This window comes from Nicotiana attenuata, chromosome 7 (genome assembly GCF_001879085.1).
Source record: "Nicotiana attenuata strain UT chromosome 7, NIATTr2, whole genome shotgun sequence".
Classification (NCBI taxonomy): Eukaryota; Viridiplantae; Streptophyta; class Magnoliopsida; order Solanales; family Solanaceae; genus Nicotiana; species Nicotiana attenuata.
Window position 1 is genome coordinate 102530461 of NC_031995.1, and position 26268 is coordinate 102556728.

The 26268-nt window shown below is 38.1% G+C and overlaps 1 protein-coding gene across 1 annotated transcript; it reads right to left on the reverse strand.

Annotated features, from left to right (window-relative positions):
• On the reverse strand, positions 20688-25673 carry LOC109229614 (probable E3 ubiquitin-protein ligase LOG2). Its single transcript, XM_019395123.1, has 3 exons — positions 24725-25673; positions 21449-21947; positions 20688-21150 (listed from the first exon to the last, which is right to left on the reverse strand). The coding sequence occupies exons 1-3, from the start codon at positions 25204-25206 to the stop codon at positions 21034-21036; spliced, it is 1098 nt and encodes a 365-aa protein (XP_019250668.1). The 5' UTR covers positions 25207-25673; the 3' UTR covers positions 20688-21033.

Consider the following 26268-nt stretch of genomic DNA (forward strand, 5'->3'; position numbering starts at 1 on the left):
TGAGGGAATGATGCAACAAGTGACTGGGTCCACTGGAAAACTAACTGACAGAGTAGACTCACATGAATCATCGATGAAGAATATTGACATCCAATTAGGCCAGATTTCGGTGGCCTTAAATAATCGTCCCCACGGGACGTTACTTGCAGACACACAGATCAATCCAAAAGAGCAGGGCCCGAAGCAGCTTATGGCAGTGAGTCTCCGAAATGGTAGAGACCTAGATCTAAAGCAAGAAATTGCTCGTGAAAGAAGACCTACTGAGACACTGGTGCCAGTACCCATCGAGATAGATGATTCAACAGGGTTAACTGAGGTGACGGTACAACATGCGCAAGAGAACGCTAACAAAGAAAATGAGGTTATGAAAGAGACTGAGGTTGCACCGAGACCGATAGTAGAAGCAGTGCCTGAACAAGAAAAAAATCAAATCACAGGGAAGAAGCGACCTCCAGCACCATTTCCACAGAGATCGGCTAAATACCAGAAAGATAAGCAGTACAAGAAATTCTTGGAGATGTTGAAGCAAATGCATGTCAAGGTAAGCAAATTCCATTGATTGATGCTTTAAAGGAGATGCCTGGTTATGCGAAAATGATGAAGGACTTTATGCCCCGCAAGTTCGACTTCCAAGACTTGGCCATAGTCACATTGATTCAGACCTGCAGTGTTGTTGCGACGAGACCCATAACTGAGAAGTTGTCTGACCCAGAAAGTTTCACAATCCCTTGCACAATAGGCAACTATGCATTTGCTAAGGCACTGTGTGATCTGGGGGCAAGCATAAACTTTATGCCCCTAATCATCTACAAAAGTCTAGGCATTGGAAGAGCTAGACCCACGTCCATGTTACTACAGCTGGCTGACCGAACAATGAAGAGGCCCTCTGGTATTCTTGATGATGTATTAGTACAGGTTGGGAAGTTTATGTTCCCAGCAGATTTTGTCATTCTTGACTGTCGGGTTGACGAGGAAATTCCCATAATTTTGGGAAGACCATTCTTGGCCACTGGGAGAGCTTTAATTGATTGTGAAACTGGAGAGCTAAAAACGATATTAAAGGATGAAGAGATAACATTCAACGTGCAGAAACTATGAGGCGACCAAGTGAATTTGCTAATTGCTCTCTAATAGATGTCGTGGATGTAGTTTTGGAGGAGGAAGATGAGGCATTGAACACTAAAGACCCTCTAACAGCCTGTCTCATGAACTTGGATGAAGCCAATGAAGAAATACTTGGAAGAGTGGGTACTTGCTCTTGAAGGCCAGGGTTTTTGGAGAAGGGAGCTCGAATTTGAGCCTTTGCACTTAGAGGAAAGAAAAACTCCTCAAGATAAGCCATCGATAGAAGAGCCACCAAAGTTGGAACTGAAGCCACTGCCATCTCATTTCAAGTATGCATTGACCTAACTCAACTTTACTTGATATTATCTCATCTAGTCTGTTAGATGTGTAGGCAAAATAGCTTTTGCAGGTACTGACGGAGTGCAAGACTGCGATTGGGTGGACCATTGCGGACATTAAGGGTATCGGCCCGGCCTTCTGTATGCATAATATTTTACTGGAAGATGGCATAAACCTTCTAGAGAACATCAAAGAAGGCTGAACCCCAACATGAAAGAAGTGGTGAAGAAAGAAGTAATTAAGTGGTTAGATGCGGGAATCATATTCCCCATCTCTGACAGCAACTGGGTTAGCCCAGTTCAGCGTGTGCCAAAAAAGGGAGGTATGACGGTAGTGAAAAATGAGAAGAACGAATTGATCTCTACACGAACAGTCAGAGGTTGGCGAATCTGTATGGATTACAGGAAGTTGAACTTGGCTACCAGGAAAGACCATTTCCCACTGCCATTCATTGATCAGATTCTAGATAGATTGGCAGGGAGGTCCCACTTTTGCTTTCTTGATGGGTACTCGGGGTATAATCAGATCTCTATTGCCCCGGAGGACCGAGAGAAAACATCGTTCACCTGCCCTTATGGAATCTATGCTTTTTGGAGAATGCCGTTTGGCCTATGCAACGCACCTGCCACATTCCAAAGGTGCATGATGGCCATTTTCACGGATATGGTAGAGGAAATAATGGAGGTTTTCATGGATGACTCTCAGTGGTGGGGAATTCATTCGATGACTGCCTTATAAACTTGAGAAGAGTATTGAAGAGGTGTATTGAGATGAATCTGGTACTCAACTGGGAAAAGTGCCATTTCATGGTATAGGAAGGTATAGTCTTGGGGCACCTAGTGTCAAGCAAAGGCATTGAGGTAGATCGTGCAAAGGTTGATGTGATAGAAAAGCTTCCACCACCCATATTCGTCAAAGCAATAAAAAGTTTCCTGTGGCACGCCGGTTTCTACAGGAGATTTATAAAAGATTTTTCCAAAATTGCTAAACCCTTGTGTAAATTGCTTGAAAAAGATCACCCTTTTGTGTTTTCTGATGACTGCAGGGTAGCATTTGAGGAACTGAAGAAGAGACTGGTAACAACACCTATCATAGTTGCCCCTGATTGGGAGCAACCATTTGAGCTGATGTGTGATGCGAGTGACTATGCTGTGAGAGCAGTTCTTGGGCAACGAAAAGATAAAAACATGCATCCAATATACTACACAAGTAGAACGCTGAGTGGAGCCCAGTTGAATTACACTGTGACCGAGAAGGAGATGCTGGCAGTGGTGTTCGCATTTGACAAATTCAGGTCATACCTGATAGGCTCAAAGGTGATTGTTTATACTGACCATGCTGCTCTCAGGTACTTAATCGAGAAGAAGGAGTCAAAACCGCGCCTGATTCGATGGGTGCTACTGCTGCAAGAATTTGATTTGGAAATCTGTGACCGAAAGGGAACAGAGAACCAAGTAGCTGATCATTTGTCCAGGCTGGAAGGAGCTGAGAAGAAGGTTGAGGTAGAAGAGATTCTGGAAACTTTCCCAGATGAGCAACTATTAGCCACAAGTCTTGAGGAAGCGCCATGGTATGCAGACATTGCAAACTACCTGGCGAGCGGTATTGTTCCTTATGACCTTTCCTCTGTCCAAAAGAAAAAGTTCTTTCGTGATTGCCGCATGTATTATTGGGATGAACCTTATCTGTTCAGGATTTGTATTGATAACATGATCCGGAGATGTATCTTCGAGATAGACCAGTCTTCTATTTTGCAGGAGTGTCACACGTCACCATATGGTGGGCACTTCGGGGGAGTAAGGACAACTGCGAAAGTCTTGGAGTCGGGCTTCTACTGGCCAATATTGTTCAAAGATGCACATTTATGGATAAAAGGGTATGATGAATGCCAACGAACCGGGAATATTTCCCGCCGACATGAGATGCCTATGAACCCAATTCAGGAGGTAGAAGTGTTTGATATATGGGGCATAGATTTCATGGGGCCTTTTGTCAGCTCATATGGCAACAAATACATACTCGTCGATGTGGACTACGTGTCCAAATGGGTGGAAGCTGCAGCACTCCCTACAAATGATGCAAAGGGGGTAATTGGTTTTTTGAGAAAGAACATATTCACCCGATTTGGCACTCCAATGGCAATAATCAGTGACGGAGGCACTCACTTTTCTAATCGAGCCTTTGCGAAGTTGTTAGAGAAGTATGATATACGCCACAAGGTGGCCAACCCATATCATCCACAAACAAGCAGGCAAGTGGAAGTCTCAAACAGAGAAATAAAGAGTGTGTTGACTAAGACTGTGAGTGCTACTAGAACAGGTTGGGCGAGAAAGTTAGATGATGCACTTTGGGCTTATCGAACCGCTTTCAAAACTCCAATCGGCATGTCGCCATACAAGTTGGTGTTTAGGAAGGCGTGTCATTTACCGGTGGAATTGGAGCATAGAGCTTGGTGGGCGTTGAAGTAGTTGAATCTCGATATTGAAGCGGCAGGAACAAGTAGAGTCACGGAGTTGCATGAGCTTGATGAGTTTCGATATCACACTTTTGAGGGAACAAGATTTTACAAGGAGATAATGAAGATGATACATGATAAAAATATTATTGAGCGGAGTTTTAAACCCGGAGATACGGTACTGCTATACAATTCAAGATTGAGGTTATTTCCGGGCAAATTAAAGTCACGATGGTCAGGGCCTTTTTGTGTGGTTGAAATTCACCCCACTGGTGCCGTAGAGATTGCTGCGGAAAATGACTCTCGCACGTTCAGAGTCAATGGGCACAGATTAAAACATTATGTGGGCATGGATGAAGCAAAAGTAGTGTCAGTGACCCATTTGATCGACCCTCCAATGTTGAGCGCACCGTAAATGCGCTTACCTCCGTCGTGCCGCGACGTTAAATTAGGCGCTTCATGGGAGGCAACCCATTGGACTGTTGTATTCGTCATGCCATGACGTTAACTAAGGCGCTTGTTGGGAGGCAACCCAATTCGTAGTTGATTTTTAGTGTAGTTAGAATTTTTTTCTTTTTGTTTTTTAGTTACTAACAAGTTTGCAGGTGAGTTTGGGCAAGTCGAGCAAGGTTTAAACGTCACGTGAAGCCAGGGAAACGCCAGGGTCAGCCGGGCCTTAGGCTGGAGTCGCCTGGCTAAAGCCAGGGTCAGGCAGGCCTTAGGCTGGCGACGCCTGGCTAACGCTAGGGTCAGCTAGGCCTTAGGCTTGCGACGCCTGGCCAACGCCAGGTATGTATTTTCGGCCCTTTTTTAAGTTATTTCTTCTTATTTTGGTCGAAACAAACCTCACAAACACGCCCTCACACACTGAACACTCTACAAAACAAACCCTAACCTCATTTCAACCAACACATACCAAGTTCTACAAGAAATTTCACAAGAACACAAACACATTGCACCAATTGCTTGCTCACCCACCCACAACCACCAACACAATCACCATCCACATAGAGGTCAAGCTTTGTCTTGCTAGTCTTTCACACTCATCCGAAATTCTAAGGCAATCTACTCTTCACAAAGCTTCAAAGGTATGATTCTATCTCTTTTCTTAGTAATTTCGTGTTGGGTAATGTATTAAGTGGTGGTTATTCTTCATTGTTGATTATTCTTCATTGTTGGTTGTGCTTCATTATGGGTGGTTGTTCTTCATGGTCATGTTGTGTTTGTGTGCCCAATCCCATGAGCCCCTTAGGAATGGTGTTGAGAATGTGAAAATATGTGGTAGTACGGAACCCCCAAGCTGATTTGGGAGGATGAGGCAATCCCTCAAGTCCGTAAGAACTCCCATGGCACTAGTGCGTGTCAAGTGTTTGATGTAATGCCTTAATGGCATTCCTAGTCCCCTTTGGAGCCCGAGTCTCTGGGATTAGTAAACTAGTATTATATAGTCGTGCACCAGATTAAAGTCTTAAGTGTGGGGTGGCTCACGGGTAGCCCATATGTTGTGGTGTGATTCTAATGTTAAGATAGTAAGAGGTGAGGTTTGAGGCAAGTTGGGAAAGATTATGTGTGTAGTGTGTAATGTAGCATTATCTGACTATTGCTCATTTGTGTAGGAACGAAGATGCCTCCCAGAAAAGACACAGGCAAGGGAAAGGCTACCTCAATGGCCCAAGCTAAAGCAAAGTCAACCTCCGCACCTCATCCAAAGAAGAGAAAGGGGGGAGAAGCTGCCTCTAGTATGACTGGTGCCCAAGCGGTGGCAGCTGTAGCTGCCATGCGTCAACAACCCCCAAGCCAATAGGAGTTTGGCATAAACAGCATGCCTCCACATACGAGGGATTGGTACAAGTGCAAACATATCCATCTGACGGGAGCTATACAGGGATGCAACATGAAAGCAAAGTATCCGGCTATTTGGAAAGGCATCCAGGATCTGGGGTTAAGATATGTTTTTAAGAACACATGGGACATCAATCTGAACTTAGTTAGGGAATTCTATGCGGGGTTTGACCCACAGGACACTGAGGAGTTGGTGTCAATCCATGGACGCTTGATAGATTTTTCAGCTAAGGCCATATGCGACTTTTTAGGTGCTCCAAATGTTCTTGTGGAGCCACTAGAACAATTCATTCGCAGGCCTACTTATTGAGAGATGAGGCACACGCTTTGTGGGGTCGACTCTACTGCTGCATGGGTTCGGGACAAGGAAACGAATCGTCACAAGAGGTTCCCTAAGAAGAAGATGAAGGCGGAGGCTCAGGTATGGCTGAATTTGATAAACGCATGGCTCCTACCGTGCAATCATGACACGCTCGTAAGCCGTGTGAGAAACTGTGTGCTATATTTCCTTATGACAGGGCAGAGGGTGAATATAGGTCACCTGATCCGCCACCAGATGGCATCAGTGAGAACGAGTAAAAAAATTGATCGAATGCCATTTCCTAATTTCCTGACTCGGTTTCTACAGCATGAGAGGGTTGAGGAAGAGCCTGAATTTGATCACACTATTGATCAGCTCATCCGACAAACAGACATCACTAATCTCCGGCTGAAAGGCGAGGCTGGGACACTGACAGGTTCTGAGCGCAATACGTATGATGACAGTTTCATGGCCCATCTTTATGGGATGATGGATTTGCAGCTGCGGATAGGGGGTCGCCCGGCCATATCTGAGGAGAGGACTGATTTGGAGCAGCGATACCCGCTCAATGCTCATGCTCAGCGGCTGGTTGGTGGAGGAGAGGGATACAGACTCCCCGCTGATGAGGATGTCAACACACCGGAGCAGTCTGAGGTTGAGCCAATGCAGTCAGATGGAGAGGGAGATGGTAATGATGGAGAGGACGAACATGATGAAGAGTGGAGAGCGTCAGAGGATGACGACGCTGCTTGACCAGGGAGTTTTCTTGCACCCTACTCTTTTTATTTCTTGTTTTGTCTAATTTTGCATGCATTGAGGACAATGCATGATTTAAGTGTGGGTGAGAACTTGTAGCTATTAGTAGTTGTTAGCTTGTTTTTATTTTTGTTAGTTGTTAGAATTTGCTTTGTTTTGGTTTTATTATTATTGTGTTTTCTTGTTAGTGGTTAGATATTAGTAGTTGTTAGATTGTTTTTATTTTTAGAATTTGTTAGAGTTTGTCTTGTCTTGTTTTTATTATTATTGTGTTTTTTTTTTGTTAGTTGTTTTTAGGTAGAAATTAAAAAAAAAACATAAATATGTTGGACTCTTCCCGATGATGGATCTCCTAGACAGTTTTCTTAAGGGAAGTAAGTCTAAAAAAATACCAAAAGATTCTTTTTAGGTAGTGTAGTAATTCCCCCTTGGTTTTCTTTGGGCCGAGGTTCTTTTTCAAGGGTTTTTTCGTTGATCCGGGTGTAGGTAGTTTTAATTTTTAGGAGTAGGAACCATGTGGCTAAGCATTTAATCGCAGCAATATCTCTGAGCCTTGTGATGCCTTGAGAATAGTCAGTACTCTGGTTGTCACGCTTAGGATCAACTTTTGACTCTAGGATAAATACCTTAAATCGTGGATTCTCAAATTTGCTTAACTGCTTTGACTGGAGAGTCGTGATAAAACCAATCCTGAATGAGTTATATGCCATGTCTGTGTGAGGTTTGCATGTATTCTGTGCATTGCATTTGATGTCTAGAACTTGCCCCGTGTGTGTGCAAAGCGAAATAGTAGTTTTGTTTAGTTTGAGAAGTGATATAGGCAGTTCTTTGTTAAGCCAGATATATATAGAGTACCCACCTAAATGTTATGTATCGTAGTTAACCCCTTTGAGCCTATAATCTTGTTTCTTTGGTAACCACATTACGAGCCGTACCCCTTTGTTTGAATCGATCGTATATTTGAACTTTCTCACCTCTCATGAGCACTTGAATTGTGATGAATTATGTAGAAAGTTAAGTAGTGGGATGGTGGTTAGCTTTTGAGTGGAACAAATAGAAATAAGGAGAAAGGTGCACCAGATAGTAAAAAAATGTCAATAAATACCATTAGGATAGAAAAGAAAAAAGAAAAGAAAGAAAGAATATATATATATATATATATATATAAAATTATGTAATTCCTGATGGTGGTGGCTTTTGATGTATTGGTGCTTAAAGAAGTAGGGGGTGAAATATAGTAAAGTTAAGGTGGAATCTGGTTTGACATAAGTATGGGATTGAAGGTTGAAGTATTTGTATTAAAGTGCTTAAGGGAGGTGTAGTCACTCATATCCAAATGTATCCTACCCGACCCGCAGCCTACATTACAACCAATGAAAGTCCTATTTGATCTTAGACTGAATGAACTCGATTAGTGGAGTATTACACTAAGGGCAAGCTTATGGTACGTCATTTGGGGCATATGAATGTTATTTCTGAGAGCGAGTGAATTTTTCCTATCTGGAGTTCCTACGTTATTAAAATTCATGGTGTGTGGAACTAAGCTCTGTGATTGGGTGGGGGCACATGATTCATAAAGGAAAGGTAATGTTGTTGACCTCCATGTTAGAGTAAGTAAGTGAATTGTGAATACAACATGGTATTTGTGGGTCGATTATTGAGGGGGGGATGTCACGCTTTTGTGCTTAAACTATTTTAAAGAATCTTGGTATAATGAGTTAAGGGAATTTCTTAATAGGTTGTGTCCATAAGTGTAGCTTGATTGCTCGAGGACGAGCAAATGTTTAAGTGTGGGGTATTGATGTGTGGCTATAATTCATGGTTTAGCACATTATATGCCTTGCGTTTTATATGCTTTAATGTTAAATTACACTTTGTTTGAGCGTAATGGAGTCTATTTTATGTGTAGGTGCATTGGAAATGAAAGTAGAGCTAAAGACATGCTTAAACGTCAAAAGTGCGCTCGAGAACGGTGAAAAGGAGAAGCCAAGCCAAACCCAGATCGACCAGGCTTTAGCCTGGCGAGGCCAGCTTAAAGCCAGGCCCAATCAGGCGTAAGCCTGACGACGCCAGCTTAAAGCCAGGCTGAGGCTAGCGTTAGCCTGGCGACGCCAGGCCTAAGGCGAGGTCCAATCCGACTTCTGAAGGCTTAAATCGTTTTCCGGCTTGACTAGGAGTTGACCTACACGTTTAGGGCTTGTCCCAAACATATAAATAGACCTAAAAATGCCACTTTACAACCGGAGGCAAGAATAGCTCGTGGAACCTACTTGGGAGTTGGAATCATTGATTTTTACATCTCTTTATCCTTACTCTGTAATTTAATGATGCAAATTACTTTGGATATTGTTACTATGAGTATGAGTAGCTAAACTCATAATCTAGGATTTTGATGGAACCTGTGGAAGGATGATTTTCTCGTTACGTTAATATAGATTTGCTATAATATTCTCTCTATTTGTTCAACTATATGCTTATTGATGTTGATTGAATGGCCCTCAATTAGCTGTTCCTATTTAGGGTGCATTACCCGGGAGAGAGTGCATATTTGGGTAGTTGTTAAACATCATCACTCCTATCGTATATGAGGGATCAATAGGAAGGGTTTAAAGGTGGGATTAGGGATAACGAAACCTTGGGTGCGATCTAAGTGAGTTGTACTTAAGGCTAGCTAGTGTAATTCGGGAGAATATGTCTAGATATTGTTGTAATTACTCGGGAGAGAGTTTACGACAATCAGAGTGGTCATGATCGATAGAGAAGACTTAGGCAAATTTTTAGCAAACGTAGTGGAAAGGATTCTGACAATAGGGAAAATCAGAATCTTAGATCATTCTCATTCTTGTCTACAAACCGTTAGTAGTTAGTTATTAATTATTGCATTTTTATTACGTAATATTTAGTTAGTAAACATCCAACCTATTACTTAAATATCTCCGAAGATTGAGTATGTGAATTTGTGCAAGTCCAATAGCTGTGATTGATAGGTTAATTCTCTGTGGGATTCGACTCCGGACTTGTTAACCGGAATATATTTGCAGCGACCGCTTTATCCTTTTTATAAGGCATAGTTGGACGTGATCAGTAATCATAATCCATAAATCTATAATTTTTGACATGTAACTAGGCAATGTTACTATATATGTCCTCGTAGAAATTAACATTGAGATTACTGTGTATCACAAAAATAATGAATCATCATTAAGTTTGTTGAATACTGAGAGCTGATACTCTCCAACATTGCAGCAACAACAACAACAACGTACTTAGTGTAATTTCACAAGTGAAGTCCGGAAATAATAGTGTACGTACGTAGATTTTACCCCTATTTTATGCAGGTGAAGATGTTGTTTTGATAGACCCTCGGCTCAGACAAGTATAATCAGAGCAATCAAGAACAAGAAATACAGTAATAAAGAATAAAAAGGTAGCAGTACAACAATAGTCTGAGAATAAAACCGAGGCAGAAGCAATATCAATATTGCATTAACTAAAGTTGAGTTAATGCAACAATAATATTGCATTATGGTGTAATTCGGACTTTAAGTTTCAACAGTGTACTCTAAAGTTGAGATTCTTGTGCTTTAGACTATTGACAACTATCAAATAAGTAAGTAAAAGAAGATACCAAAATCTTAAGCTTTTAAGTTAATTTAGCTGACTTGGGAGCAAAAACCAACCTGATGGATGATGATTAGGATAACAATATTAAAATCACAACCAGCAGTAATTTGTAGGTTGTGTTTGTCTAATTAAGCTGCACATTTAGTATCATATTTAGTGGTTAATAATCGTTAATACTATTCATATACTTCGTTGAAGGGAGTCTTGCGGCAACGATTAAGTTGTTTCTGTGTAATCTATAAATCACATGTTCGAGCCGTCGAAGCAGTCACTAATTCTTGCATTAGGGTAGACTATCTATGTCAAACTTCTTAGAATATGATCATTCCCCAAACCTTATGTGATTGCGAAATACTTTGTGCACCGGACTGCTCACTATGCATATAACTTTGAATTAATAGAAGGAAAAGGCTATCATTTAAAGAAAAAGAGTTGAAAATCGATAAAGGAGTATGGAATCTCCACCCAAAACATGCTTTTAGTGAACATTAAAAATTAGTAGTACGACTTTACAACCAAGTTTCACTACAATACATCATGACATTGACATATTCAATTTAAATATGGTCTCATTGTTTTCTTTTTTGGACTTCAACACACTTCACACGGCTGATTCTTAAATCCAAGTGTTAACTTTTTCCTTTTTAATTCTTTTTGAAAAAATGACACTGTATAGTCGATCTCAAAATAATAGCCGAAAAATATAGTATATACATATATATATATACACACACACACACACACACATTCTGTATATTATAAATAAATTTCTGGCGCGGGCTAAAAGTGAATTTTTTCTTTAGGATTAATGCTGACGATTTCTACAAATTTTTGACTAGGGGTGTACATAGGTCGGGTTGGTTCGGATTTTCCAATTACCAAACCAAACCAATTGTGTCGGGTTATTAAATCTAAAGACCAAACCAAACCAATAAAAATCAGTTTTTTTAATCTCGGGTTTTCTCTGGTTTTTCGGGTTTTCGGGTTTTTATTTTTCATAAAGTCTTCATAGCACAAAACATAGAATTTGTGTTCCAAATATTTCTTTAATCCTAGTAAGACAGAACTATATAAGGTGTTTTTCAATAAAATAACATAAATATGATATGAGTCATGGCATTATACTAAAATATTCAACAAAAAAGATAATAAAATCGCATAAAATAAATATATATTAATAAACCATAATGAAAACAAACATAATTTAAAATTACTAAGTTGCTAAAATAAGTACGACTAATAAGTAATATTATTTACCTAACTNACTGATAGTTGTCCCAAATAATCCTGGGGATCCTCAGAAGATGTACCACCAAAAGTAGTAGTGAACAGCTTGGTGAACCTATCCAACCTCCACAAAGCATCGGCAGACATAGCTGCTCCCTCACCGGTCTGAGCTACCACACCCGGCTGAACTGCTCCAACTGGCTGAGCTGCTGGAGTCTGAAACTGGGGAGCCATCTGCTCCGAAGTGCGGGTAGCGGGAGTCTATGCTCCTCCCCCAGCCTGAGAGACAGCTGGTGCTACAGGAAGTAAGCCTACTCGAGTGACACTCTCCATAAGGCCCACTAGACCGACCAGAGCATCCTGGAGTACCGGGGTGGCGATGAACCCCTCTGGGACCTGAGCTGGTTCTGCTGGAACTGTCTGGGCTGGAACCTCGTCGTCAAACTCAACCTGTGGCTCCGCTACTAGTGCTGCTGCCCTGGGCTGAGCTTTGCCCCTACCTCGGCCCCTAGCACGGCCTCGGCCTCGGCCTCGCCCTCCGCCCGTCGTAGATGTTGCCGCTGAGGGCTCGGGCTGCTGATCAGCGGATGAAGAAGCGCGTGTTCTCGCCATCTGCGAAAGAACAGAGTAGGAGTTCAATTAGCATTGAGAAACCAAATCGCACGACAGAAAAGAATTGAAGTAAAATTGTTCCGAACTCTGTAGCCTCTGGGGGATAAATACAGACGTCTCCGTACCGATCCCTCAGACTCTACTAAGCTTGTCCGTGAATTGTGAAACCTAAGCAACCTAGAGCTCTGATACCAACTTATCACGATTCGGATTTCCCACCTTCGGGAGTCGTGATGGAGCCTACTCATGAAATCTAGGCAAGCCGAGTATTATAGATTCATTAACCTTTTTGCTTAGTCTTTTTAACAGTTCAATATAACAGGTGATCAACAACGAAATAATTATAATTAACAGAAATGCGGAAGACGAACTCATAGTTTAACCATATACTAGTGCAGAATCCAACATACAACTCTACCTAGAATTGGTGTCACAATGTCATGGGCCATCTACGAATACTACAAATAAAGTCTGAATATAAATACACGAATCTGTCTCTAAATAAGTAAAAACAGAAAGGAAATGATAGAAGAAGACGCCAAGGCCTGCGGACGCCTGCAGGACTACCTCGGGTCTCCACCACTGGACTGAAGGCAGCAACCTCACTATTGTCCAAAAGTTACAGCACCGGGATCTGCACACAGTGTAGAGTGTAGTATCAGCACAACCGACCCCATGTGCTGGTAAGTGCCTAGCCTAACCTCGGCGAAGTAGTGACGAGGCTAGGACCAGACTAACAAATAAACCTGTGCAGTTAAATCATATACAGCGGAAAATAAAGGCAGAAATTTACAGGTAAAGATAGAAGGGGGAAAACATGTTGCGGGGAATATCAAGTAACAACCGAGAACCAATAGATAAATGTAAAGAACACCATAATTCAATTATCAGCATGAACCAGGAAAATCAAAGACAAGTGCACGGCATCACCCTTCGTGCTTTTACTCTCGTCCTCACCATAAAAATCAATATAATCGGCACGGCATCACCCTTCGTGCTTTTACCTCACATAATCATGACACGGAATTATCCTTCGTGCATTATCACTCATATCATGGAACGGCATTTTACATCGTGCGGCACGACATCACCCTTCGTGCTTTTACCTCACAATATCGGCACGACATCACCCTTCGTGCTTTAACACTCTCAAAATCATGCAGGGCATCACCCTTCGTGCTTTACACTCTTCCTCACCCAAGCAACAATCACATAGCAATTTGGGCAAGGGAATCAACAAGATCCCGGCAAGGGAACAATAGTATAACAACAATATCCCGGCAAAGGAAACAATATCATGAGTGATAACATCCCGGCAAGGGAGATAATATCAAAAGAAATAACATCCCGGCAAGGGAGACAATATCATAAACCTCTTCTCTTTTCCACAATTACTTCACAACTCAATTCTCAACTTGAGCCAACGCTCTACAATGCTCGATTACCATTAACACTTCAACAAGCCTTGTTCAACAATAGAAATCATCGTATAAAGCATGAACAATATGAAACGGAGTCACATTAATCATAGTATAAGACTCACGGGCATGCTTGACACTGACGCATAGATACTCTTCACCATGCCTATACGCCGTACTCAACAATTAGCACATAGCAAATAAGACACAACTCCTAATCCCTAAAGCTAAGGTTAGACCAAACACTTACCTCAATGCCGCGAACACAATTCAAGCCTCAACTACCGCTTTACCTCTTGTTTCCACCACCAATTCGCTTGTATCTAGCCACAATTTAATTAATACTATTAATAAATGCTACATGAATCAATTCTAATGCATGGAAATAGGTTTTCAAATGATTTTCCCAAAAAGTCAAAAATCGACCCCGGGCCCGCTTGGTCCAAACCCGAAATTCGGACTAAAACCCGATTACCTATTCACCCACGAGCCCGGATATATAATTGATTTTGGAATCCGACCTCAATTTGAGGTCTAAATTCCCAAATTTCGATATTCCTAAGTTCTACCCAAAATTCCCAATTCCACCATGAAAACCCTAGATTCTAGGACTAAATCTTGTAAAAAGAATTTAAGGAGTGAAAGAAATAAGTTAAAAATCACTTACTTGTGTTTTGGGGAAGAAAGAGTGTCTTGAAAAATCGCCTCTTATGGTTTAGGGTTTTTGAAAAATGAGAAATGGCTGAAAAGTCTCGTTTAAATATGCCCCTCTCAGACCCTCACCGCTGACCGCATAAAGGGACCGCGGCCGCGAAGTCCACCGCCGACCGCGAAATATCGAGCGCGGCCGCGAAGACATGGCCTTGCTCATCGCTGACCGCATAAATCCCACCGCGGTCGCGAAGACCCCACCGCGGACCGCGAAGCCTGGTTTCAGAGACCTGCAACTCTCTCTAAACCTGCAACTTTTATGTGCTAAGTCTAAATTCACTCCGTGGCCTATCCAAAACTCACCCGAGCCCTCGTGCGATCAAATCATCAAAATAACATCAACACCCATGAATTAAACCTCAAATTCATATAATTACTCAAGAACATCAAAATTTCTATTTTCTCAATTAAAGGTCCGATTTATACTAAATGAACTCCGATTCTTACCAAACTTCACAGATTCAACTTACTTATTATATAAGACCTGTACCGGGCTCCGGAACCAAAATACGGGCCCGATACCATCAATTTCAAGCATCTCTTCGTTTCCAAAACTCTTATAATTTCAGTTAAACAATTTCTTTCAAAAATTCATTTCTCGGGTTTGGGACATCGGAATTCGATTCCGGGCATACGCCCAAGTCCCAAATTTTACTACGGACCCTACGAGACCGTCGGATCACGGGTCCGAGTCCGTTTACCAAGAATGTTGACCAAAGTCAACTTTAATCAATTTTAAAGGCCATTTTCCTTATTTCACTTAGTTTTCACATAAAGGCTTTCCGGAAACGCGCCTGGACTGCGCACGCAAATCAAGGTGAGACAAAAAGAGGTTTTTAAGGCCTCGAAACACAGAATTTACTTTCAAAACGAGTGATGACCTTTTGGGTCATCACACTCGGATTAGCGGGTTGGTGCGATTTGTCGGTTTCACTTGTACACCCCTACTTTTGACCTCGTTAAATAAAATTTTGGAAAAGTAAAGTGTAGAATTAACCCAAATAGCCGCTCATTCAATCACTTAAACAAAAAATAGCCTGTAGAGATATATCATATGCCTAATTTTTGTATTATATGTATATAGTTAAATATAATTAATATATAATCATATATATGGTTAGAAAAAATAAAATATGAATATGACCGATTATTTATGTAAAGATCCAAAGAAAAAATTCCCAGCCAGTATTAGATAACGAAATCCAGAAAAATATGGTTTTCGTATTGTGAAACGCACTTGCAGATATTGTACTTAACAGAGAGACAAAATCATACGTCATTTTCTTGAGAAGAGAAAAAACTGTTAGATAATGATTCCAAATTATAGACTACTAAGTTAAAAGAATAAAATAAACAAATAGAAAATCGGTTAATTTTCCATACAAAGTAAAAAGACAATGTGATGATTAAATAGAAGTAATTGTGTGATTAAATAAAAGGTACCATCAAATATCGTGGCAGAATAGATAGGATCCTTCCGTCCTAAACCAAAAGTTTCGAGTTCAAAAATTTGATAGTTTGAGTCTCAATACAAATACCAGACATGCAGACACCGAGTACAACACCTACAACTACAAAAAGAACTCAGTGTAATCTCACAAGTGGAGTCTAAAAACGATAATGTGTACGTGATCTCACCTCTACTTTGTAAATGTAGAGAGTCTGTTTCCAATAGACCCTCGACTCAAACACCGAGTGGGAAATTAACAAAAAAAATGTAAATAAAAAGTATCACAGAAACTTCAAAAACACTAACTATTTAATAATAGGAATGATATCATTTAATGTAGTCTCATAAAGGGACCATCCACCAAACAAAGTCAATTAAAATTTAAAAAAGCTATATTACATTGATTTATGTCCAACCCAAAAGTAGATGCTCACCTATTTTATTGGCCTGTTATATATAATGGTGTGTGGTGGAAAGTTTAACATATAAAGGAGCTAAAATTGTCCGATGAAGAGTTAACACCAAAATTAATGGTGTTATCTTATCTGCAGTTGGTGGCTGAGGCAAATTTAAGTAAAATGGATAACCAAAAGAATTACATGTTTAAATAAAATAAAATAGAATAAAACAAAATAACACATTCAGACCAAATTTGTAATTAGAATGTTGCTTGAGTCGTCTTAATCTGGATATCAAGAAATGCAAAAACTAACTATGGATAACTATGAGGAGTTCGACAATGACTTCATGATCAGTCTATCACTCTATCTAGTTAATTCTATTTACAATTTCGAGTTAACTACATAAATAAATTTTAAAGAAAAATTATCGCGTGCAAAGTCTAATTGTATAAACCCTTAATTCAAAACGAAAAAAAAAAAGTGTCGGTAATAATTGTTGATAAATGGTAATAATTTTCCAATCAAACGAAAACAATTTTTAGGAAGTTTAAAATAAAACAAAAGGGAAATTAATTATATGATGCGAATTCGAATTAATCATTGAATTTGTTCCTCCCCCTTTCCTTATTTTGGTGACAAATATACAAGTTTTTGCAAATCTTCCTTGGTTGTGATAATACTTTCCCTGTTTGCTTTTACTTGTTCACTATATTAAAAATGCATTTTTATTTTTACTTGTCCATTATACTAAATTAAGAAAAAGATAAATTTTTTTCATATTTTACATTTATCGTTAACTACTCATTTTTCAAGACTTTTGAAAATGTTATTATTATTATGGGTAAAATTATAATAAAATATATACTTTATTTATTTTTTTTAAAGGGAGTGCAAACTAAAAATGGACAACTAAAAATAAACGGAGGGAGTATGTTGTAATTCTAAAAGTAGAAGCTTTTTTCTCATGCATAACAAAGAAAGAAAAACACTCATTGTCTTGACAATTAATATCACCTTTATTAAAAACTGGACCTCGAGCTCTATTTCTTCAACTTTTTTTATTTCAAAGTCCAATTTATTATTGAAATTTTTACCTCCTATAGCAAAGGTTGATATTTTATTAATTTTAAATAAATACCCTTTTAAAAAATTATATTCTATAGCTACCTTTTGATTTTTATAGCCAAATATTTATTTATGGTCACCTTCTACCCTTAAGCCATAAAATACGCTTTGTATTATTTTTCTCTCTCATTCTTTCAGATTTTTCTTGACTCTCTCTCTGTCTCTCAACGCCAGTCTTTCTCCATGAATACAATCATGATTTTCCACGGATTCATCTCCAAGTCGGTGGAATTTTTCATCTCCAAATACCGTGGAAAACAAAAGTGGATTCAGAGGAGATAACCCATGAAATAGGTAACCCCGATGGAGGAAGAAAAAGAAAAAATGGTGGATCCCCGCCTTCTCAAAGCCATCAAATCGGTGGTCCGTTCGTCTGATTCGGAGCTCTGATTGGCCGCCCATACCCTAATGTCCCTCATGAAACGTGATCACTCTCAGGTCCCCCACCAATCTTCATAGTATTTGCACAGTACAATTTTGGTCGATAATTTTTATAGGGTAAATTGGGGCTGACAATGGAGGTTCGAAATCTGCTATCGACGAGACGACATTAGGATTATTCTTGAACAAAGACGACGGAGTTTGGGGCTGAGCAACTTGGAAAGTCTATTACCTTTTTTTTCATTGTACTTCAATGTATCTCGCCGTATTCTATGTATTTCATTGTATTCATTGTCTTTTTTTTCATTGTATTTCAATGTATCTCACTGTATTTTCATGCATTGTAATCACTGTCTCGCTATATTCCATGAATGTATTCATATATTTTTTTAGTTGATATAATTTATGTATTCAGATATATTTATGTTTCAGATTTATAATTGAGTTTGTTGAGTTATATTAGGAGTCTATTATGTTAATTAATTCACTTTTCGTTTAAAAACAACTGAATAGATCGTGAATACAGTCGAATGCAATAATCTGTCTAGCTGTAATCCCCTGTATTACGCTGTGAATACAGTCGAATACAATAATCTGTCTAGCTGTAATCCCCTGTTTCACGCCGAGAAATGCTACTGTATTCATGAATACAGTAGCTTAAATACATTGAAATACACTCTAAAAAATCTGAAAACATAGCTATAGGAAGTAATATAGTAAATGGTAGCTACAACCAGCTAATAACCACTAAACAATAGTGTTTTGTGAGAATTTGTCTTTATTATTCAAAACTCATTTAACTTTCAATGCTAAAACAGAGTTATATGAACTCGATTGCAATTATGTAGGTTTGAAGGCGAGCTCACTCGGGTAAGCATCTATCACGTAGATGAAGAGTCAAATTTCATAATATAGTTTGAAACTTATAGACGTCTCGGTTCAAAATTCTTTCATTTTTCTATTTGGAGTTATTAAGGAAAAAATTGATTGGTGTAGCCACTTTTCGGCTAGAGTTTGGCCGCTTTTTCAAATGCATTGGCTAAGTAACCATTGGTCCGATTAAATTGATATTTTTGCCCTCAAGTAAAATACGGAACACAACTCCAGTAATCGATATTGTTGTTCGAATCCCCAGGAATGATTCCTTATTACTAGTCTATAATCGAGGAATGATTCGTGGAGTTCAAAACAAGATATCTGAAATAATGATTCAAACCCTAATAATATTTAAAAAAAAATTAAAAAACCCCAATAATTATTACTCGGGTTTGAATTTATAAAGGTTTGAACCCCAATAGTCCTTACTGGGGTTTGAACTTATAAAGGTTTGAATCCAATAATTATTGTTGGGGTTTGAACCTAAAAAGGAATGTGTTTCACCCATGGTACCTGTTTTGAATTCAAGAATAATGACTTTAAGTTTCAACTTGTAGAAGTTAGAACCCTATGATTGTGTCCTATAGGTCAAAATAAGGTACCATTGTTGGGATTTGAACTTATAAAGGTTTAAATTCCAGTACAATATGCTGAAATTTTATCTTTGAAAGCTTTAAATTTCATATGTAGAGAGTTTTTCGGACCCAGTATATTATGCTGGAATGTTTCACTGGATTTGTTTAGTGCATTGGGAGTATTTTTGTCCAAAATATACCCTATTTAAATAAATGGCTAAAGTCTAATAGTTTTTTTTTTTAAATCGTGGCTACCTTATTTTATTATTTATAACCGAACCCCAGTGGATGGTGTAAAGGTTGAAATTAGGGTTGAAAACTGACCGATAGTCAAAAATTTCTCTTATTTTATTACCTTGATATTTGTTAGTTCTTTTTTACTATCCCTTGAGCCGAGGGTCTATCGGAAACAGACACTAGCTTCATAAGATTAAGAGTAAAAGTCTGCATTTTTTTCATCACGGTTTTTTGTTGTTGTTATGCCAAATAAAAAGGAAAACTTACACAAATGTCCCTAATAAATCTCAACTTACCAACCTTTAGCCATTAGTCATAGACTTACCAAAACTAGCCAATAAAAATTGAAAAACCAAATAATAGGGTTCTTTCTCTCAAAGAATCACATGCAAAAATCACCTTCCATATTTTTAAGCGTGATTAGCAATATTAGATACAAGACGGAAAGGAAATGTCATGGACGGGGTAGCAAATAAGGTGATGAAATACAAAAATCTATACAATATTCCAAAAATCTAAACAAAAAGGAACTTTTTCAATAGGTATAGTTGAAATTCATTGAAATTATATAGATAAGTCAATATACAAAATTTGAGGAAGATTGGAGGTAATTTGGACTGGTTTTTTATCAAAATTCGTAATTAAATCGAGTTCAAAAAAGTCTCATGCGACACATGTATCACACACACAGGTATACACGGATATACATGTGATACACAATTGATACAAATATGATACATATGTGATACACAAATGATACACATATCATTTTTTTCATGTTCAACTTTTACTTGGAATTTTCAATTCAAACAACCTCAAATCTTCACCAAATCATCCCAAAACTGAGATTCAAGCTCCTTAAGTTGTGCCCAATCTATTCTAATAACACCCACTCAAAACAAAGCAACAATTTAATATTTTTTTGCTACAAATAGCTAATTTGGCTAATATTAGTAATATTTTATCAATTTTTATAATGAGCAACTTATAAATGGACATAGCTGGTAATTTCCCAAATAAAAATGGAGGCTTACAAACCATTAAGGTAAAAGTGGAGGGGTAGTTTTGTGTTAGCAGCTTCAATCCGTCCAAAACTGAATAATAACATTCACTTTCAATGCACCAAAGCACTACTTCAACAAGGAAAACTAAACTAGTTAATTTGTTAAGATTTAACTTATTATTTATAACCGAAAAATCTCTAAGGACCACTGACAGCAAGGACTTGCACCAGACAGTTAATGAACTTAAACAATATTTACAATGTATACTAACAACAATCTAGACAAAAATAACTTAAAGGTTTGAGAATTCAACTGCAGATTTGAGCAAGCAAACAGTATATTCACTATGTATACTAACAACAATCTAAACAAAAAATTGCAGGGAAGTACAACAAAGCACTACATAAACAAAAAGAAGATGTAAAAGCAAGATGGCTCAACTCAACAGCAAGTCTTGATCCAATGGTCGGACTGCATTATATGCAACCACTTACAAACTTTTATAAGAGGCTTGCTGTTGGATTATTCTAATTTAGAAAGCGGATACAGAAAAGAGTAATTGCGAAGGTCAAGGAGGAGATGTGAAAAAATACAGATATTTATACAAGAGTGATTCTGGCAACTCTTCATATCTTTACTCTTCAGCACCTTCGCTGACCTTGATCTCCAAGAGGCGCTCAACTGGCTGTCGACATATAGGACAGCGATTCGTCTGGAACCTCAAAACCTTTGCGCATCCGCTGCACATACACTGCATAAAGAAAGATACTCAATTCTGTTATCCACAATAAACTATAACTTTGTTAATTGAATATATATATATATATATATATATATATATATATATATGGCTTGTTCAATCTTGAATGACTGCAGGGAAATGCTGGGAAAATAATGCTTTAAAATGATATGTCTGCTACCTAATATCTTTGTATTGACATCTTAAATAAGTCAAACCATACTACATAAAATCATGAAATTGCAGAAATTGGTGAATATATAGAGACCAATACTCAACATAAATTGTTAAAAAAGGGTAAAAGTCATACCATGTGCCGACATGGAAGTACAGTAGTGTCCCGAGGTTCAGAGAGGCATATCACACATTCTTTCCCAGGATCATTTCCATCGAAGTCGCTTTCAACTGAATTACCAATACCATAGATCTCTTGCAATTCATACCTCATGCCATTGACCCAGAGGATTTGCTTCACCACCCTAACATGGTACTCACCTTTGTCCTTTTCGAAAATTGCTTGAGTAATCTGTGAATTAGTGGACCCTGACGCTGCACTCCCATCCTCCGATCCACTTTGGCTATCTAGTAATGCCTCCGCCTTAACCGCAAGCGGATACACATCTGCCTCACCATCTTTGGACAATTCTACTTCTTCAAACATCGAAAGATCAATGCCAGTTCCGGAAGGTTGCCTAAACTTCTGAGCTAAACCTTTTTGAAACTCAAAAGTTACTGGTGGAAGTAAGCTTTCCTTCATCGGAGTCAAGCAACAATCTTCACCTTCTTTTGCAAAGAAAATGACAGTCATGCTGCAAGAGGAAAAAGTTCAAGAAATACAATTAATTATCTCACGTTGAAAGCACTTCCATGCCACTTGGAGAGTCAATAATATATTACCAAGCAGTAAGAAATGACTACAATTTTCAGTAACAAACAAGCACAAAGCAACTACTTTCATTTAACAAGTCCGACAGTTGTCAACAATGTAGATACTACTGTAAGAGTCAGCAATAGATGACTGAAGACAGAGATGTGAGTATAGTTTCCACACGACCAACAAAGAGAAAGAAACCACCTTCATTTTTTTTTTCCACAGTAACAACTACCACCTTTATTAATCCCTTGTTATTGAACTGTGAAAGCATACGAGATCTCAATATTCGGGGATTACCGTCTCAGCTTGCAGTATGAAACAGCATTATGGAACTTTTAGACACGCGAGATAAATATATGATGTATTCGTGCTATAACTAATTGATTCTAATATATTACTATCACTTTAGGAAGATAAAGATCTAGTTGATAATTAAAGTACTTACATATCCAAATCTCAAATGATACTCCATTTTTTTCTTCTAACTATGCATCTCAAGATGAGATTCTACAGATCATATCCTTCCTACAGATATCAACTACACAATGATGCAGGATATGCTGACAAAACGACGCTTAACATCTCCCACCCATTTTCATCAAAAAGAAAGCAATAATTCATATTAGTCCGGCATACAGTGTTGCCCATCAGAAAAATAATGTCAACTCAGATGGAGTAGAAGACCAAAGCTACTGATTACCACTTTACTACTCTGAACATCAGCGCATAAAAGGAGACCCTTCAAATTATTGTACACGAGCAATTATTAATTAGACCCAAAAGCTTATCCAAATGACCCAAAGTAGTACTAAGTCACTCTCTACAAGATGCTCAAAGATCAGCAGCAGAACTTTCTCATTTAGTATTATTATTATTTTTATTATTATTATTATTATTATTATTATTATTATTATTATTTTCAAAATAGACACATTTGTCTAATCATCCAAAGTTGTTGTAGAGATTGCTGGACTAGCAACAAAAAAATTCCGTTCTGTCAAGACCGAATTAAATTTACTGATCAGGTTTCCAAATTCTCTCTCGACAAAGTATCAATCTGCAGCTATGGTATTGGTGATTGTCAAAAGGTTGACTCACAGAATGCATGAGTATAAATAAATCCGTAGCAAACTCTATACTCCTTATCCTCTTAGTGCCTATATGGGTTCCTAAACTAATGAATGATTAGAAAGTTCAAAACTTTCTTGGAATAAAATAAATTTACTATACCTCTCCCTCTGTCCCAACTTTAAACAGACATTGATCCCAATTGGAACGAACATTTTAGATGTTCGACACCATTCTATTGTAATTTTTATCCTATACAACTTCACATACTTCAAGAACTTAAATTCATACACCTATTCAAATTTATACTTTTTTTAGTGATTGCAACTTACGCGCACCTCGACTAATCCACCAGGTACATGCTGCTATCTCCCACGACCTTCCACCAACACAAGTACCAGGTAGCTCTACCCAACCATCAAATTTAAATTTTAATATCATGTTTTATATATCAAACTAACTTTCAAATCATTATTTCATTATTTTTTCCACAATACTAACATAGAGGGTGTTTGAATTGGCTTATTTTAAGTGCTTATTGGCTTTTAAGCACTTTTTTAGTATGTGTGGTGTTTGGCAATGATAAAAAGTGCTTAAAGGCACTTACTTTTAGGCATAAAAAGTACAAAAATAAGTCAAAAGCCAAAAGTTGCGTATTACCAACTTATAACTTTTGGCTTTTAGCTTAAACGCTACTTTTTATAAGCCAATCCAAACACCCTCATAATACCAAAGTCAAGTTAAAGTCTTTAACTCTGACCCTGAAGGAAATAATCAAATTAAAGAATTCAAGGGAAAGGTACCGAACTGAAAGTCCCATATATTGAATATTCTTCAATTTTAAGACCAATTACTAATACCACTAGCCACTACAAAGATTTCAATACACTTCAACAGACAAAGATCAAATATACATGAACAATAACCACATCTATTACTACCATAACGGATCAATCCTAAACAAGCTGGGGTCTGCTATATGAATCCTTACTGACCATGTTACTCCATTTAAATTCATCCCAGGCCAATTTGCATAAATGTCAGACATGAAAAATGAAATTACAACTCAAAATCTTTTTTTAGTGATTGTGGTGTCCGGGCCAACTTGCGCGCATATCCATCAGGTACCTGCTGCTATCTCCCACGACCTTCCACCAACACAAGTACCATGTAGCTCTACCCAACCATCAGATTTAAATTTTAATATCATGTTTTATATATCAAACTAACTTCCAGACCATTATTTCACTATTTTTTCCACACTACTAATATAATACCAAAGTCAAGTTAAAGTCTTTTACTTTGACCCTGTAAGAAACAATCAAATTAAAGAATTAAAGGGAAAGGTACCAAATTGAACGTCCAATATATCGAATTTTCTTCAATTTTAAGACCAAGTATAATACCACTACAAAAATTTGAATACACTTCAACAGACAAAGATCCAGTATACATGAACAATAACCACAACAACTACTACTATTACGACTCAATTCTAAACAAGCTGGGGTCTGCTATATGAATCCTCACCGATCATGTTACTCTATTTAAATTCATGTCAGGCCAATTTGCATAAATTTCACAAACAAGCAGACATGAAAAATGAAAAAAAGACAATTTTTTTAAATATTTAATAAGCAGTACCTCCCAGGAACAGTGGCATCAAAAGTGAAAGCCACAAGGTATTTGCCAGGGTTATCTTCATCAGGCTCAATCCTTAAAGTCTCCTTCTTCAAATTAACATCATTTCTTATTGTCACAGCTTTTTGATGCTCCACATATGGTGCAGGCGGAGGCATCATGGGCCCACACGGGTACCGCCCCGGCCCGTTAACCCAATTAGCATGACCCTGGTGGTTGTCCATCCTATGATGATGATCATAAGGAGCCGGTAACGGCACTGGCATAGCCGGTGGCGGCGGCGGATAGTAACCCGGGTATTGATAATACGGCGGAGCATTAGGGTTTGGGTATTGAGCAGGATAAGGTGTGGCCGCCGCGAATACGTACCGGTTGGCGCTTATCTCCGGCTGCGGCGGTTGTGGTGGTGGCGGAGGTGGTGGATGGCTCCTCCGGCTACTGCTCCGTCGCCGGCCGTTCACACCACTGCTTCCCATATTACCCATCTTATAAAAATTCAATCTTTTTTACCCCCAAAATCAAGAATCAATTTTTAACGAAATTTGATCACACCATTAATCAAGATTAACACAATTTTTGACACCCTTTTGCCTTTTTTGTCAATTTAAGAAACACCCAGATGAAAATTCAACCAAAATTGTGGATTTTTTTTTTTTTTAGGAAATGGGATTTTAAAGAAACAGAAGAAGAGAAACAATAAGATTATTAAAGAAGATATATATGTAATAATAAAGATAATTAATTGAGTAAGTGGAAGAGGAATCTTATGATGGGTAGGGTAAGAGAAGGTATTATGGAAATGCGTAAAGTTCCACCATCAACAGTATCAAGGATTAGAAGGAAAATGGAACAGCTTTCTCTTTTTCTGCATACATATCCTCTCTTTTTATCATTTCTTTAATTTCTTTTCTTTTCTTTCTTTTTATGTTCTGTTTTTTCTTTTTTGGTCACTTTTTTTTGTGGTGAGGATTTGGAAAAGCACTATGTATTGCCCTGATTTGATTAGGTAATCCGTGTTTATTCAAGTTGCTTGCGCCTAGTGTATACGCACTTCTCTTACCCCACCTCCACAATTTAACCTTTTCCTTATAGCAATTGTTTTGTTCACCAACTTAATTGAAAGACAAAATATCTAAAAATCCTCTAAATTTGGCATCATTAATAGCTCTCTCAAATTAATAGTCGAAAATATATATTTTTGTATATATTTATACTTTTGTATGTTATATATAAAAATATATAAATTTATATACTTTTATAGCATTGGATATAAATAATTTCGACTGCTGGCTAAAAGTGATCTTTGCGCTTCTAATTTGCCTTCGAATTAGGCTACTTAGAGTTATTTCCTGAGCACTTATGTAGTAAAGAGGGCGAATACACCACTTTTTAAGGGGCGCTTAAGTCAAGAAAAACCAAAAAAAAATAAAAAACTTAGTTGGGATATATTTTAACCACTTTCTTATTGCTTCTTCTTAATATACAATATGTATTTTATTTGTTAATAGATGACTGCTTAGGTAGAAAGCACCCTCCAGCTTCAATCT